General features: G+C 40.5%; 2 protein-coding genes and 1 long non-coding RNA gene across 3 annotated transcripts; 2 read left to right on the top strand and 1 right to left on the bottom strand.

Annotated features, from left to right (window-relative positions):
- Window positions 1-10587: 10587 nt before the first annotated feature.
- LOC124180922 lies at window positions 10588-13687 on the top strand. The gene is made up of 3 exons (XM_046566854.1): window positions 10588-10815; window positions 12691-12822; window positions 13376-13687. The coding sequence occupies exons 1-3, from the start codon at window positions 10710-10712 to the stop codon at window positions 13405-13407; spliced, it is 270 nt and encodes an 89-aa protein (XP_046422810.1). The 5' UTR covers window positions 10588-10709; the 3' UTR covers window positions 13408-13687.
- Window positions 13688-14257: 570 nt separating this feature from the next.
- Window positions 14258-17074, bottom strand: LOC124180920 (ruvB-like 2). The gene is made up of 7 exons (XM_046566845.1): window positions 16991-17074; window positions 16443-16556; window positions 15892-16326; window positions 15394-15826; window positions 15017-15285; window positions 14849-14954; window positions 14258-14545 (listed from the first exon to the last, which is right to left on the bottom strand). The coding sequence occupies exons 1-7, from the start codon at window positions 16994-16996 to the stop codon at window positions 14517-14519; spliced, it is 1392 nt and encodes a 463-aa protein (XP_046422801.1). The 5' UTR covers window positions 16997-17074; the 3' UTR covers window positions 14258-14516.
- On the top strand, window positions 15223-16256 carry LOC124180923. The gene is made up of 3 exons (XR_006870333.1): window positions 15223-15353; window positions 15440-15507; window positions 16121-16256. It is a non-coding gene; the product is annotated as an uncharacterized LOC124180923 (long non-coding RNA).
- Window positions 17075-17217: the final 143 nt, after the last annotated feature.

Raw genomic sequence — 17217 nt, 5'->3', positions numbered from 1 at the left:
AAAATCTTTCTATTGATTGATCTCATAGTAAAAAAAGAAATAAATGAAACCGATTTACATACTTTCAAATACAAAAAACCCCAATCAAATTGAATAACTTGTTGTCGAGATATAAATTACCAAAATTCGACCGTCTTGTTCTACTCGTGCATACGTTTACCCCCCTGAATCGCAACCCTCGACGCAGTTTTTGTTAAAAATTAGACCAATCAAAATCCACGGGTGAACTTGAGCGGCGAGCGAAAGCTCCGCAAGTCGTAGGCACGCATACAAGGGGTGGAAATAAATTAGGGGAGAACGCGGGACGCCCGGGGCGATTGGATAGTTCGAACAAATAACAGAAACCGCATGCAAACACTGAGCCCCGGCTTTCGCCGCCCCGTGAAACCTCGGCTTTGAGGGTGCGTGTGCGGGCGAAAAGTTCCACGTGCACACGTGCAGCAATTTGCGAATCCGAGCCGTCGCCGAGTTTTAGCGAAGACGCCGAAATTCCCGGCGTTTCTGACAGACGTGCAAAATTGCGAATGTACCCGGTGTACGAAGGCCCAAGTCCGGCAGGTGCGGATCTTTTCGCGGAAGCTGCAAATTCGGATTTGCGCGATATTTTCCTGCTCGCCTGGAAATGGTTTCGTCGCAAAGTATTCGCAAAAATATTGATCTATATTTGTATATCATACCCGCCGTGTGTTCAGGGGAAAAAAGATTTCAAATTTCTCAAAGAAAGCTCCCTGAAATGTCTGAAAATATATTACGGAATCGGCAGCGATAAATTCTTTGATTTATGAATGCATCGAATCTATACAATTCTACAGAAAAGATTAGCCGTACGCTTTTTATAACGCAACAACTGCCTTTATCATATATTTCTCCGCAGGAGGTGAACTTTCTTTAATTTATAGAATTGGCAGTTTCTCACTTTTCTCCGAATTTAAATGAGACGGATTTCTTCGATAGACACTCAGAAAAATACCCGAATTGTGATACACGAATAATAATTTCCATTTATTGTAATTAAATAAATTATCGTTACGATGTAATTAATTATGTCCTACGTGAAGTCAACGCGATGGAATGTTAATTCCAAGCTCATTCAAAAAGATACAGCCGGAATACCGAGAAATCTTCTCGCATTTTCTTCGCGATTGATCCTGCAATGTTTTCACTGTATTTTTTGAGTTCCTCAGGTCCAAATTAGGCGAAATAGTCTCCGGAAAACCTATTCAAGGGCAAAAAGGTTACAGCGATCAAAAAAACGTAACAGAAAAAACCAGCCTCACCCTTACGATTTTTTCAAAAATCACAAAAACTCATGAAAATCACTCGTTTCACGTCGACGTAATTTTGTGAGAGAGAGAGCGTTTGCGATAATCTGTTAAAGTTTGACTTTACAAGTTTCTGTTATATCTTCATCGATTTTAGTCGCTTGTTTCTCTTATTCTTCTTCTTCGTGCGTTTATTTTTTCCCCCGACTGTACGCCGGATAAATCTTTAAGCATCATTGGCTTTACGGTTCATAAACATTTGCGCGGATGTACATACCTACCATCTATGCATGTAGGTATTCATTGCATAAGTTTATACACCTACAACGGGTATACGGATGTACATACAAATATACGATTCTACAGGCTTCGTTATACGCGCACTGCAGACATTTCAATTCACACTATCAAGCCGAGCTTTCTACGGAAATCTCGATTTATTGAATGGCGGAGAGGCGACTTGGGAATATATGCTCGCGCCTCGACTTTGTACACACAAACGTTACACCTTCGCACAATGCGCACATGCATATAAACAAAGTTGAGCATTTACACCCCGTCTGTGTGTGTGTATATAAACGGAAATATCTATTCATGCCCCATCGAGGCCGGGCGGGGATGAAACAAATCATGAAAGGCGGGGGCTGTCTTCTGCAGGCGGATGAGAACTCGGAGAACAAGGATCGAGCCCCGCGGAATACATATTGCTGATTTTGCGGGAGGTCAAGCATTTCGACACGGCAAATTTTCCCGCTTTCCAATTTATCCGCTCGCGCTGTTATCTCTTCAAAAAGCTTTCGACACCCCTACAAATGCGTTGCGTCGCGTTCGGTGTAAAACAAGCACGCATGAAACGCAGTCCTTGCCTTTTACCTTTGGGATCGATCGATTGCCTGCGACGTTGGCTAATATTTAAAATGGTTTCAATTAAAATAAGCATTTATAATGTAAATGATATCATGGACTTAACATTTTAAATGTTTTCAAAGTAACCATTTACATTCACCCATTTAAATTTACGTTTTTGAAAAGTATTTTCCATTTTTCATTTTAAATGGATCTATTGAACCATTTTACCCAGCAGTGTCAAGCACAGTGCACCTTTGCCGTCATCTGCGCCAGTCGAACGATCGTTTTACTACGGTTCTATGATCATGCGACCCAGAAGAAGCATGAATGATGACACGTTCGAGAAGCAGCTGATCCTCAAAGCGAATACTGCATACATAAAGTGAAAGAGAGGGAAACAAAAAGATAATCGACGTATGTTGTATTGAAGATTAGATATAAAAACGATCTCATTATGTAAACCATTTTGCATTTTATAAACCATTTTAAATACCTACTAGCTTTAAAACCCACGCTTGCTAAAGCTCGCTCGAGGTCAGATACCTAGTGCAGCTGGTTTTTGGTTTCGTGTGCTCGCTGCGCTCGCTTACTCATGGTCAGTGTTTTACTAGATGATACGAGATTTACCAGATACCTCACGCCCTCGCTGTTTGGGGATTGTTCAATGGGTAATAAATGTTAGTCCGTTTCTCCTGGAAGTCGAGTTGTACCTGGTAGCGGACCTGGAGCGCAGGAATCACAGAAAATTACTCGTCAAAAGATCAAAATTCACCAGGTGGAAGACCTGCACAGCCAGAACTACGGAAAATTAGTCCTGAAGGTCAAAAGTTACCAGGTAGCGGACATGGAGCGCAGGAACTGCGGAGCGCTTGTCCTGGAAATCGTGTTTCACCAGGTAGCGGTCCTGGAGCGCAGGATCCAAGAGCTGGAAAACCTGGTACTCGAAATCCGCGGAGTGCGATTCTCGTACGTCCTCTCTACTGCGCGGTTGTTTCCGGACTGAGGAATTCGACTAGCTGATTTTCGTCGTCGACGATTACTATAGATCGATGACGTCAAGAGAAAAAAGATTTTGGGTGACGTCACTTTCTGAACATCCGAACATCCGAACATCCAAAATTTGGTTTCAAACTTTAATACTATGTATGATGTATGATGTATGATGTACGATGATTTTCCATTTTTCATTTCAAATGGATCTATCGAAGCATTCTATCCGGCAGTGCTTACCTGACGAATTTCATACCTACCCTGTAAGTTCGAAGGAATACGAACCGAATGGAATGAAATTTGTTTAATCACTTTCCAGCGTAGGTACACCTACAGCTTTCACCTCCTAGCTTTTATACTTCCTGCAGCCAGCTCGACTCTGTGCACTTAAGTGCGTTATAAGCAGATGCAGCGGACGACGATTAAAGAAAGCAGTTTATCCCGCACATCCGAGGGTGCTCGCTCATCGCCACACGCCCTGAAGAGCTTCAAAGAATTAAACCGAGAGGAACGTGCGGAAGCGCTATATAGACGCGCCGATTTGTGTTGGTGCCAGCGGCTCTGCACAGAGGCACCTGCGATCTGGGGTAGTGAGGATGTGGAGGTATGCAGAAAGCCGGGGGAACCAGCCGTCAAGCATCCGCCGGGGCACTCCTGGCTGTGTTAACACTTGACGCCTCCCTTTTGCGTATTACCGCCCAACTCCCTGCAACTCTCTGCAAGCCCTAGTCTCCCATCAGCCTTCGCCAGTTTCAACCCTCGGCCTGCGTACCGAAGGAAACTGAAGGAGTAGTCACACTTGAAACTTTTCTACGGACAAACACGCCCATCCCCTTCCTTTTCGTCATGGGTTCTGCGTTTTGCGCATGGAACAACGATCACGGATGTTACGTGCAGCCACTTTCGGCGCTCTTGGTCATCCCAGCTCTTTCAGGGATGCTTAGGAAATTGAGGTTCGAAATTGGCCCGCAAGTGCAGGTCAAATTTTCGAATGGTCGCAACATCCACACTGAGAAAATTTTTATTTCTTACAGTAACTAGAAAAATTCAGTACGACAGGTATCGTTAAAGAAACTGTTTGAATATCGTTGAAATTAGGAAAAATGAGGTACACGTAACCATTTTGCGCTATCGTCGATCCTTTTTTGGCAATTGCAACGCAAAATCAGTTTGTTCGGTTTGTTCTACTTTTTTAGTTAAACGAGGCTTTAACATCAATTTACTATTGCACAGGCATTAAATTTTGCAACAGTTACAAGAAAATATAGTAAGAGTGATCATTATGAGAAAGAATAGTAACAGATACTAGACTTTTGGGAACAGCTACAAAACTAATTTTCACTTTGTACCTATAACTATATTTTTCTATTGTGGTAAAATATTAAAATAGTAAAGAACTGAGCGGTGAACGGAACTAAAGATTTCTCTGAGTACACTGTGAGATAAATGCAATGCAGTTTCCTGTAAGCTGTTACTTGTCATTGATCTCTCACTATCTGATCTCGATTTCCCGAATCGAGCAAAAGAATGTCTCTTCGATATAGTAGCTTCGGTAATTTCAGCATCACCAGTTAATATCTCGCATCGTTTTACTCTGTATAGAATAAGTCGAGTTTGCTGATTCACGATGTAAAAAGCAAACGAATTTCAATGGCTCGAAATTTTCTCCCCGAAATCCGTGAGCCACTCGTCCGATTAGAATCCCTGAAAAAAGAAAAATCCAAGAAAAAAAAAAAAACTTTCAACGTTCGCAATCCAAGGAGGCCCGGATTAACGATGAAACACTCAACGATGCGCGATACATCGCGATGCACTTACTCTCGCACAATGGACTCGCCGATGACTAAGCCGCTCTTCCGGAATACGAGAGAATCCTGCGGTTCACCCTCCGCTCGGTGTCCCGGACAAATAACCGATCCCAAGGACTCCCGCAACGCGCCGGCAACGGCAGACATTGCACCCCTCTTATTTCCACGCCAGCAGCGCCGGTCTTACTGCACACTTTTCCCGACCGTTAATTGCGAGCGCACGTCCGTCCCTGAGGCGGTGAAACTCTTGTGTATGCGACCGTGGCTGAGGGAGGACTGCGTTACCCCATTTCGTCGGCATTGTCTACCCCTTTGACTTTCCGGGTACCCGTTATCAACCTAGCTGCAGTAAGATACCCCGTAATTACCGCTCCTTTGCCTCCCCCCACATGCCTGTGAATCACGTGTTGAGATGGTGCAGCCATTCCCCACCTTGCCGATCGAGATAACGCACGTTGATACCGAGGGCCAGCTGCCGGATTATAGATTGTTGGAAATTATTGGGGGGGAGCCGGCTAACGAGGTAACTTTTAACCTTGCTGGACGGAGAAAATATTGCATTATACGTGTAAGTTGGTAGACGACGAGGCCGGTTCTGGTTACAGATTCCCTTACCGACGTTTTAGCGACATTTAGCCAAGACGACAACCTTTTTCTAGAAGATTCGGTCGAAAGATGTCCGGTATGCGAATCAAAATCAGCCTTGTCTACCTAGTCGTGTATATATTTTTTGGATTAATTACTAAGAGTCTCTCAAAACGATAGACCGATTTGGTGATAAGAATTAAAACTCAGGTTTTCCTGAAGCATACCATCTTTTGTACGGAATCAACGGATCGTATAATTTTGAATCAACGAATTTTTCCAAATATCTTGGTCTTATTTTTGACAAAAGCCGAGTCTCTTCTGTTTTTCCATTTGCAATGGTCACTCCATAGTAACTCGTATACTGGCAACTAGTTTCGGGTGCGAGAGTGTTTCGAATGTGTAAATTCGAGTGGTTTGTCAGTTGATCACCGGCTTGCCGTATACAAGAAGTGCTTGTTTCCCTGTTATCTCCACCCTCAAGGACCCGGCAAAATTTTTCTCGAATCGGAATCTTTTCCTCGGTCCGTTCTGGGCCGAGCTTTGTCCCCTTCGTTGTATATAAGTGTACGAGTATAGGCGCGTAAGTGACGATCGACTTTATCGCCAACCCGCGATCAATCCGGTGAAATTTACAGTTATCGACTTCCCAGGTTGAAAAATTTTATGGTCACCTATCCTCTGGATGTTCTTCCGAAACGAAAAAACGGGGACAATACCCAGGTCCGATCGAATGGATAAAACTGCGTTCCTACACCGGAACGATAAAGCTCGAGAATTATCAGGCAAAGCCTATCTTCCACTTATCTTTCCGTGGTCCTCCAGCTCCCTCCTTTTCGTGCAGCGTTTGGAATTTCGGGCTGATCCCATAATACTCGCATATAGAGACAGCCTCTCGACATATACGATTCATTGCCCGGACCCTAGAACTGTCGTTTTGAAGGTAGGAAAGCGAGCGGGAAATTATTGACCCTAAGCATAATTCAAAATTGTAACCCTGGTGGAATCGCTTTTTCAAAATATCTGCAAAAGTTTCCAAACTTCGGTATCTCTGTGTACGACGCGGTTCGGCTGTTTCTTTTCATGTAATATTTTTCCCCAGGGAGTTGCAAAAAGAGGGGGAAATTCGAGGTGTTGATTATGAGGATGGTAAAAAAATTCAGCAGTATGCAGTGAAAGAAAGATTCAGCGTGCAGAAGCCTCCTCGCTTCACTCCAATAAATAACCTTCCCTGTGATTTCACCCTTCCTTTCCCCTCGTAAGAAATGACTCGTGACAGCGTAACCGAAGCGGTATACCACCGCCTATGTCCCGAAGCATTACGAGAATATACGCGACTGTCTAGCAGAGAGTTAATATAAAGTTTTACGAGGATTCTAGACAGCGCTTCCGCGCGGGGTTGGGGGTGGGGGTTGTCACTGTCAGATTTAGGTGATCCCAGTCACGTGTACGGGGAGCAAACGCCTCGGGATGAAGCAAATGAAACCTGCAGACGAGATGCAGCTCGGCGATAAATTGTACGGAATTTGAGGTATTTTTTCGAATTTTTATCAACTTCCGATTTCTTTCGCGTCGCGTTTTACGTCACCCTCCTGGCGAAATATGCGCGCGGAATGAGAGACGGCGACGATGAACGAGCACTTGACGATGCCTGGGGTGCAGCTAGTTGTTCGCAGTCCATCCGCTCCTGGAAACAATGCGCTCTGTAATCACCAGCAAGTTACGCCCAAGGGTTTTGGGACATGGGATGCTCCGCCAATTTGGATCTCATTGTCAGAATGAAGCCTTCAGCTTCGAAATTACCGAGTCGCAATGAATTGGCGAATATGCTTGTTGCGTTAGGCGAATCGGTTCAGCGATAACTTATTTTAGATAGTTATAACGAGCGTGGCCACGTACTCATGCATGAGTGACTGGCAGCGAGGTCGCCTGGCTGTGTTTTTACAATTAACACAGCCTGTCGAATTCCTCAGCTCGCAATCAAGTCTTTGTTGACATGTCTCAGATACCCGCCAAGCAAGCAAGGTCGATTTGAAAAGTTTTCATCTCGTACCTAACACCAAGATCGGAGACTCCGATTCAAGGAGGACACAACCAGTCAAGTGTCTCGTAATAATAACTGGGTTTCGAAAATCGTATTACAAGTTCAATTAAAATTCACCTCGCTGGTAAGAAGACAGTGAAATTGTATTTCACGTTGATATCAAACGAATGCGGATTTTTGTCAGAAGTTTCTCGCCGAGCGTGAGTTTATATGGGCGAGGATTTCTGCAAGGGTGCGGTTGCAGGGAAACGAGGTAAGGGGGTGGAAATAAACCGGCGACAAAACGCGCGAGTGCGTTGAGAAATATAAAAATACGTGGGGTAAAATGAAACGCCGCGTATAATTAACGAGGGAAGAAGGGAGCACGGCACGTAGGTACATACATATTATGCATTGAAACCGAACGAGGGTGGGTTTCAAAGTTTTGTTAAGCCAGCGCCGAACAACGAGCATTGTTCAGCCTCGCTTTGATTCCGCGAGTCGAATATTCCACGGTCTTGCCACCGGGTGGAAATTGGAACATCAAAAACAAAATTATCGACAAATTTCAATGACTTGAGCTAGTTACCGTTCTCTTTCGGTTGACACGAAAGGAAACGAGACTCGGAAGGGGTTGAAGGAAATATCAACTCGCTAAAGCGAAGTGGGGGTCAAGTGGTTGGTGCTTTTCAAATGACCCAATTGAACTTTATACGAGTTTATTCCCTCACAAGTTCGGCATTCAACGGCACCAGCTCCACGCTTCTCGTAATCTTAATCCTTTCTTTTTTTTAACCCAGTTCTATTGTTAAATCCTGAGACAGCTACGGCTCGCTGAGACTCCCGAACAATTATAATTACCTACTTCTTTCCGTGCTGTGTATAAAACTCTCTTTCATTTGGCGACTTGAGTTTAGTATACTTATAATTTTAAACGATATTCACATCCGTTGACTAAAACTTGTTCAATTACAAGAAAGAAAATCCGTAATTAAAATTCAAACTATCTTTACGAAAACTCATTTAAGCTGATCGATCGTGTTGGTAATTAATTATAGATACTAAAAAATAAACATGCTACTAATTGATCGACGAGTGTTTATATTTCATTTGAATCACTATACACGTATGTTCTTTTTAATTTCAAGTATCAAATAAAATTACTTTTCCAGAAACAAGAGTAATGTACGCGGCTCAATTTACTCAATTAAACCGATTTCTATCAGCGAATTTCATCACAAACGCGTTTTAATTTTTCTCTAGCAATACAAACGTCGCGGTATCAATGCAATACTTTCGATTGCCCATATTTGGTGTACATGCAGCATGGAAACGCGACATTCTCGATCCTTTTCCAAACTGCACCGATACAACTCCGGCCGAGATCCAATCGATCTGCGAACTCTGTGAGATCACTCGCCGCATTAATCGTGTGCAGGCGTGCCAAAGAGAAGGGAAATTGTATCGGTCACCGTTGCTTCTGTCTCTCTCTCTCTCTCTCTCTCTCTCACTACTGTATTCCCATATTTTGTTTTTCTTTATCTTTTCTTTTCACCGCATGCACTAGGCAAAAACCGCGAGAATAGTTCCTGCACTTTCTCAACCTCGCCACATTCAGCTCAATAATCCGAAAAATACGTTAGTATATAAATATTAATATAGGTATAGGTATACATGACGCACGTACCAACGGCGAGTAAAAAAATTCGCATGATTCCATCCGCTGCCTCCGGAGTCGAGAGAACACCTTGCGTTCTCCTTCGTGGCATTCAAAGCCCACGCACGACGCGTGTGTGGGTTGCCCTTTGTCGACGTTTTGAGGGTCACCGAATCTGTCGACTATGCATCTAAATCTCAGTTTGTTACTGCAGAAGTTGAGAAAATTTTTATTTATTTTGTTTACACCAAAAACTTCTAGGAATGATAAACCTTTGTAGTCGTTACAATGTAATCGGTTCAAATATCGTTGGGGTTACAGGTACAAAAAACATGCTACGAATGAATTTACTAATTGTCAATAATAAATTGTCTGATTATTGTTACGTTAAATCTGTCTGTTTGGTTTAGTTCATTTTTCTTACAGTAATGAGCCTCTTATTTATCAATTCATGGTTACACCAGCATCAAATTGTCGCGGTATAAGTTGTTAGGAAACATAGAACAAGTAACCATCATAATCAAAAAGAACAGTAACACATACTATAGATTTGTTGGTTACAGCCACAAAACTCATTTTCGTTTTGTATCCAGACCTATATATGTTTCGGTTATATAGTTAAAAATTGAAACAATCGAAGACCGTGTAGCAAGCAAAACTAGCAAAACATTTATTTCGGGGCGAGTGTCGTGGATTAATGACAAGGGGAGGAATGTTTTTGCCTGCCTGCAGGTCACAATTCACGGTCTGCAATTTCAAAGACTCGGTCCCTGTCGGCACGTAGCTGCGTTCTTTCGTCGATATTAGGTATCTACCAAGCTTCTGTGCGGAGGTCTGGAAGAGATATATAGGAACCCATATTGCTAAGCCCTTCCCGCGCACCGTAGATTTCCCATGAGCTCCAGATATAACTCTGGTTTCTCTAAACAGGATTCAAAACTTTTTGAATTTTTTTTTCCCACTAAAATTGAACTCGCCAAACACCCTGAATCGCGGAGAAACAACGCACCCTGGTTTAAAACAATTCTTTGCGATCAAAAACTTGCGAAAACTGAAATTTATGGCGGTTACGTAGTTCGACTATGGTTGGTTTTGAAAAGGCGATAAGTAGAGGCAGAGAAAATTCTGTTCCCATTTTTTTGCTACGTAGAAAAAGATATTGTGTCATTAATATCGAGAAGAATTTTTATAAGAATATGTTTTTTTTTTTAATTTCTTTTTTATTAATGTTCCGCATTTCTTAAGCTATCAATAAATGAAGATGAAATTCAAGAAACCGAGGGATGCGAATAATTGTAAGGCTGTGTTGCCGTGTCTGCGAGTCATTTAGCTCAATATGTCGCGGAATATTGAGAACAGCATACCGCGACCGCGCCAAATGTTATTATTCAACTTTCCCCACTCGGAGCAAATATGTTTTCACCAAACACGCCGGAGTTCTATAAAGATTAGTGACGGTTCGAACCTCGAGACGAGACAACTCCGTTCTTATTTTCTATTGTTAATGCACGTGGTATACATAAAAGCGTATAAAAATGACGGGGAAAGTGATTTTCGTGATGATCCTGTTCTGTGCTGTTGCCCAAAACATGGCGAAACCGACGCTCTATAAACGGAACGATGACAACATCTTCGAACCCGGTAATAATTCATTTACACATCGTCTACGCAATAATGTTTTGAACCAATTCGCAGAATGTTCCGTTCAATTTTCCTCAATCATCGTACAAAAATGGACAAAGAATTTAAGAAAAAAAAAAAAGAAAAAGGAAAGATAAATAGGAATCTCTATCGTAGAGTATATTAGTTGTTTTTCGGTACAAAGATTCGAGCACTTACCAAAATTCTCTTTCAGCGATAGAAAAAAGATATTCAGAAAAGAATTTATAACTTCAGATGATATGAATATGGAATAAAATTTAAAGTACATATCATAATCGCGCACTGATCATAGGTCTATAAAAGCTGTTCAAATTGATATCAAAATTAAAAATGATGACAACCTGGTGACAAAATTGACCACATACAATGAAGTGGCGCGATTTTGCGAGTATAGGTTTGAAAAATCAGCATAGTAAATACTATCAAAGTGCAATAATCGCACGTTCGTTCGAACTAACGATTGTAAAACGAAGAGTTTCATGGTCGTCCTAAATCTACGGCCGAGAAACGTCTGCTTTCGAATCAAATGCCTACTTGGTCAATCTCACGTGGAATATACGGCGTGCAACAGCAGCAGCAACGTGATGTGGAGAAAAAATACTTTCTCCTCAATTGTTGCGCCATTCAAGAGATGCGGAATACAAGCGAACTGAATTTTTACAAATATAAGAATATATTTGCGCGTGTGATAAAAAATTTTAGATTATTTTTCTTGTCTTTCACCGACGAATTTGTGGAAAAAATCTAACACTAAGCTTCTCTCGTTCGTCAGAACCATCACCTGTTATTCAACCTCTCAATTTTGTACGGTTTCTAGGAAGAAGTTGTGACTAATCGTTTACATAAGTCACAAACACATTGCAGCATCCTGTCCAACATTTCGGATTGGCATTTTTGTTTTATTTTCTTTTTTTTTAAAGTAAGTTGGATCCACCGTCGTGTCTCGCACACTTTAAAATATCGAAGGACAATATCGCGTTCCTAATCGGTCAAAGCTTCGCCATCGCTTCAAATAGCTCCGTTTAAGAGCGTACGGCTGTTTAAATACACGAGTAATAGTCGGCAATTAGCATCACACGTGTACAAAACGTTCAGGAGATGAAATTCTTGGTAGTTCTGTTCAACAGGTGAAATAGTGAGAAATAACGAGTGAGACTAACGGGATGGTGACGTCAAACTGCGTGGGTTGTGAATATAGCAAGATCGAATCTTAAGTATACGCGATTATATGCAGGTCTCGCTGTGGACTTTCGCATAAAATCCGACTGGCTTGTTTAATGTTCTCATACAATGCCTATGCAGGCGTATTTTCCGTTGAGAAATTAATATCCCTGATTCGATACTCTGATTGATGTGAAAAAATTTCTCAAAGTGAAGAAATTATCAAAGTTCTTTTCCCGTAGTTTCTACATTGAAAATCGAATATTTACAAAGATTATTCAGGAATTGTGAACAAATTTTTAAGCCTTGTTTTTCTTTTCCCCATACCCACAGACAGACTTCGTCCAAGTCCTTTGAAAACTTGTCATTTTTTTTTTGCCTTCCGAAATTTCTCCGGGAAAAGCTTATTTTTAAAATTTCATAACCATGTTTCAATACAGTGGATAAAGATTTCCAGATTCAATACTTATTCTACTGAATTTTTCCTGAACTCCTTCCTAAATCAACGTAGAGTTTACTCCAAACGCGTTTCAAATTTTAATAGAAACTGAAAGTAGCAAAAAGTGGGTTTTACACTAGAACTTAGCAAACCAATTTTTTCGACCGTTTAGAATTAAATACGTGCTGCAAACGCACACAGAAAAATACAACAACGTGTTTTTAACATTCTTTGATGTTTTTTTTTTTTAACAGTAATGGTACCAGTATCCTCGACCGTAATCCCATTACCAGAATACAAGGTGGCATACGGTTTTGGATTCATATCAAAGGATAAAAAGGCTCAATCCGCTTTTAAACCGAGCGGATCGATAAAGTTGATTACAGGTAAGTTAAACGACGATTCATTAGTCATATTTGTGAAAGGAATTGGGGATTATAGAATTGCGGTACACCTGGTTTTTTCAAAATGATCCAATAATTCAGTTACGGATAAATCAATAGCACAAACGATGTCACGCGGGTACGATTCGAAGTTTCATGTAAATTTGAGCAGATCGCGTTGATGCCTGTAACCGTCGTGAATGAATTTGTTATTCTAATTTGTCGAAATTTAAATCAATAGAGGGTTGCATCGCGGTGATTCGGTCCAACACTTTTGAGGTACAAAGGTTTAATCGAAATGTAATGCACGACAGATACGCGCTTACCTGGACAAACAAATAATGATATAATAATCAAAATTTCTGCCCGTTTTTTCTGTATTAACGTACCATGGACCAAGATTACACCAGCGGAAATGTTTGCAATTATCGAGGATAAGACCAAGATATTAATTAATCATGAAATTATTTTTTGCTACTGCAGATGTTGGCGAGAATATATTGCTGTCAATATTTTATTAATAGTATTTCATATTTTTTGTTTTTTTATTTTTCAGCCAAAAAAACGCAAGACAAGAAAATCGAGTAGTCGTTAAAATTTTTAACATTCTCCGCGCCTACACATGAAGCACCTTTTTAAACGGAGACACGTTTACAACGCTCAAGGAATGGAGGATATCCTACTTCACTTTAGCAATCTAAGATTTAACTTTGATTTTATCGAGAGTACTAATAGTATTCTAACAACCGAAGTTTACGGGAGCAATTTAACTGACATTTACCAAGCTCAAGCCTGCGGTAATAGGATGAAACATTGATTTAACGCAATCAGTCGAGGAAACCTCTCGCACCTTTGTCACGGGAATTTACAAAAAAAAGCGTAAGCGTTAGGTTAATTTGAAATTAAGTAATCCCAGTTCTAAAAAAGTATTGTCCAAACGGAAATAGAATAAATTAAAAACGATCGATTCAGTACTGCAAACCAAAGCTTCAAAAGTTTTACTAGCGTTGGATTAATAATATGATAATAAAATTCTTCTTTTTCATTTGTTTTTGGTGCAATTATGCCTGAATTGACTTCAAGGTTGGGTCTAATCATAGAGGAATAGAAGCTTTACACCAAAAACTAATTTTTCTGTACAAACATTGGTTTTTTCAAATCAATAACAATTTTATCCGCATAAGTTTTGCAATGAACAAATTAGGTAATAATATTCTGTTGCGCATTTCAAAGATCTATTGGCTACTCTAAACCCATTTCTTTCGTGTAACTGATAAGACTATGTATGTACCTAATAGATTACGAATATAGAAAACTAGAACAAAATGGCGAATATTTGCACAGCCCAATGTTGGTACAGACACTATAACCAGTGCTTTATATTAAAATAATGATAATAATATATACGTATAATCTACGATTATTTAAAAATGCAAGATTATATTTTTTATATTTTTTATTATTTCATAATAAACCGTCGTGTAATTATTTATATACTTGTATGCTCGTACGTGATGATAGCAAAATTTCGCACGCCATATAAAGGTAAATAACACAAAACCAGCGCGGCGAAACGAGGAATTGTACTGGAATTACAATACCTGTGTTGGTAGATCTATATTTTTTTGTTCAACTCCGAACGTGCGACTTTGTCAACTCCATCAAACTTTAGAAAGAAACTCGATGAATCCAGTCAGTTATTGTGCAACTTCCATAGCTTGTTCTTCTGCGCAAGTAGAAAAAAATCATTTCATAATGGCACATACAATATAAACACGGAAATGATCAAATTGGTTCTCATTTCATATTTCAATTTTCTTTCAGTTTGCAAGCATAAGTATGTGGAAGCTCAATCTGATAATAAGTATTCAATATATGTGTGTGTGTGTCTGTGCGTGCGTGCGCGCGTGTGTGTGTGTGTATCTAAGGACAATAAGTAGTTGTTTACACTCAGAATCAAATATTTCGTGTCTGAATCCATTAATGAATTATTCAAAAAGTAGGTACATCCAATGGTAAGAAAACTTACCTAATTCATTGAACATGAATTCATCTTGGTATTCTTTCAAGAACTGTGAAGATCTATTCTCGTCAAGAAATAGGGAATACACACGTTTCACATCATCAATGTTGACCTGCAACGAACATCAAGTATGTACAAATTGACAAGAGGACACTTATAATTTTATTCGCATACCTCAGTGCTTTTGCGCTTTCGACTAACAAGCGACGCAGTGGTGATCAACTGAATAGCGTATCTAAGCGACGTCTCTAAGGCTATTCTGGTCAATACTGTCAAAGCATCGTCCGCCATCTCACAATCCTCCTCCTCGCATCTAATTTTGAGAATTTCTTTAAGATCTTTTTCTTGATATGGACTTGTGGGCACGATGATCATTCGATCCAACAGATCAATCGGTATACCGTGAGGGCTTTTGTAAGTCGTACCTCTAATCCTTGTGATTCCTGTCGGTTATTAAATGCCGTTAATGGAATCACTGGTGGAGTGGAATTATCGATTACATTTTCTTTGGGTAAGAATAAACTGAATCTTAAATAAATATAAAACTCTACCTCTATTAGTGGCCATTATAACGACAGGTGCCATTTCATTCTCAAGGGCTCTATTGAGGAATGAAAAGCACTCGATATCCAGCATGTGTACTTCATCAATGAAGAGAACACCAGGTACGATTTCAGCTTTTCCTTCTTCTCGCCATTCTGCAACCTTAGCATTTATCTGATCCCGTACTTCAGACTTTATTTCCCCCGTGTCTCCGGAAAACAGTGCCAAAAATCCGTGAGTTCTGCTGTTAATAACGTCAACTTCGTGCAAAGTAACCGTATGTACCACTTCCTTTCGTTTTTGGAGCTCTCCTTCTGGGCATTGAACAAAACGGGTTTGTGATCCCGTCGCATCGTAGTCCCGAGCTCGTGTGAACGAACGGCCAAGTCTGTTGATTTTTCCAGTGGCTTTATCAATCGTTATAACATCTCCAGCTTGTACCTTTAATGGAAACATTTTTCATTTAAATTTTGTTGATAATTTATAACTGTTTTCACTTTACTTACCTTTTCCTTCATCAGGCTATCAATCATTTTATTGCCCAGATCGTAAATAGTTTCCATCTCGGTTGTTTTCAATGTCAACTTTCCTACTTTAGCGCCAACACCGGTAGCTGGTCTGTCAACTTGAATCTCTACTACCTCCCCTTCGATAATTTCCGTTTCCTCTTTGATTCTCACTCCAATTGATTTTCGTATCGCCTGAGTTAAAGCTTCAGTTTTACCCATTTCTAAGGAATAAATCTCCGAGCCTGCCATTGACGTGAACGGAGTATCTAGACCAAGAGCTTGGGCCATTCCCATCGCAATTGCAGTTTTACCAGTGCCCGGTTGTCCAGCCAACAAAATTGCTCGTCCTGCGATCTTTCCATCCTTGATCATTTCGAGCACAACACCTGCTGCTCTCCGAGCCATGAGCTGACCCACCATACCTTGAGAAACCTGCGAGTAATTCATATTTGTTGTAACGAAATTTGTACATGATATTTGCTGAATTCCGAGTTATTGATACAAGGCTAGGATACATTGCAAATATAATATATTATGGTGAATCTTACATTGCGCGGCTCTAAACTGTCATCCAGTCCCAAACCTCGAATGTGAGAATGAGCGCCAATGCGCTCGATTCTAGTGATCTCACGAACTTCTTGCACCTTTGCTGCAGCGACGGCCTGGAATAAAGTTTTTTTTGTTATTGAATTTGGTTCTTGGATACCTTTAATGTTGTCTAATCTAAGTATAAAAAAATAACAACCAACGGATTGTCAGTGGTAAATGTGATTAAATGAATAGTAAGTGTGATCTTCAATTTTTAAAACATGCCGCAGTAAACGATTGCAATAAAATTTAGCATTGAATCACATTGAAATGACGGAAGACTGTGTTGATCGTCGCAAATTTGTAGGTTACCGTTCACGCGTGCCAAACGCCGCATGTCGACACTGCTATGTTTTGAAGAAGAAGGTTTTTTGAAAAGACGAATTTACAGAGTAAGCTTCAATCAATAAGCTAGTAGGAAAATGTCAAATTTATCATTCTTTTCGCCGAATTCTATGCGAAAAATAATAATTTAAATGGATAATATCTGTGACGCATTTCCACTTACCGCCATGATTTACAACTCTGTTGACTGTCGTAAAGTTGCCAAGGAAACAGTTTTCTGCATGCGCCACGCATCGCTTTTAGGCTACATTTTCACGGGTAGCAAAACCTTGCGGTAGTATTTAGCGTCATTTTATTGCCGCAGCGCCACGCTGCGACAGAAAGTAACTGACCGTGAAATGTGTCTGCAGCTCAACGCAACTGCTACCTCGTGAATCCTTATACCGAACA

This window comes from Neodiprion fabricii, chromosome 4 (assembly GCF_021155785.1).
Source record: "Neodiprion fabricii isolate iyNeoFabr1 chromosome 4, iyNeoFabr1.1, whole genome shotgun sequence".
Taxonomy (NCBI): Eukaryota; Metazoa; Arthropoda; class Insecta; order Hymenoptera; family Diprionidae; genus Neodiprion; species Neodiprion fabricii.
This window is presented reverse-complemented; position numbering and strand designations above follow the sequence as displayed.

Excerpts from the sequence above, each read along its gene's own strand:
- LOC124180922 (XM_046566854.1), top strand. The coding sequence starts at position 10,710 with ATGACGGGGAAAGTGATTTTCGTGATGATCCTGTTCTGTGCTGTTGCC. Across the intron at positions 10,816-12,690 it reads TGACAACATCTTCGAACCCG|TAATGGTACCAGTATCCTCG; the intron begins GTAATAATTCAT and ends TTTTTTTAACAG. Across the intron at positions 12,823-13,375 it reads ATCGATAAAGTTGATTACAG|CCAAAAAAACGCAAGACAAG; the intron begins GTAAGTTAAACG and ends TTTATTTTTCAG.
- LOC124180920 (XM_046566845.1), bottom strand. Across the intron at positions 15,827-15,891 it reads ATAGCCTGATGAAGGAAAAG|GTACAAGCTGGAGATGTTAT; the intron begins GTAAGTAAAGTG and ends TTTCCATTAAAG. Across the intron at positions 14,546-14,848 it reads ATTCATGTTCAATGAATTAG|AAGAACAAGCTATGGAAGTT; the intron begins GTAAGTTTTCTT and ends CTACTTGCGCAG.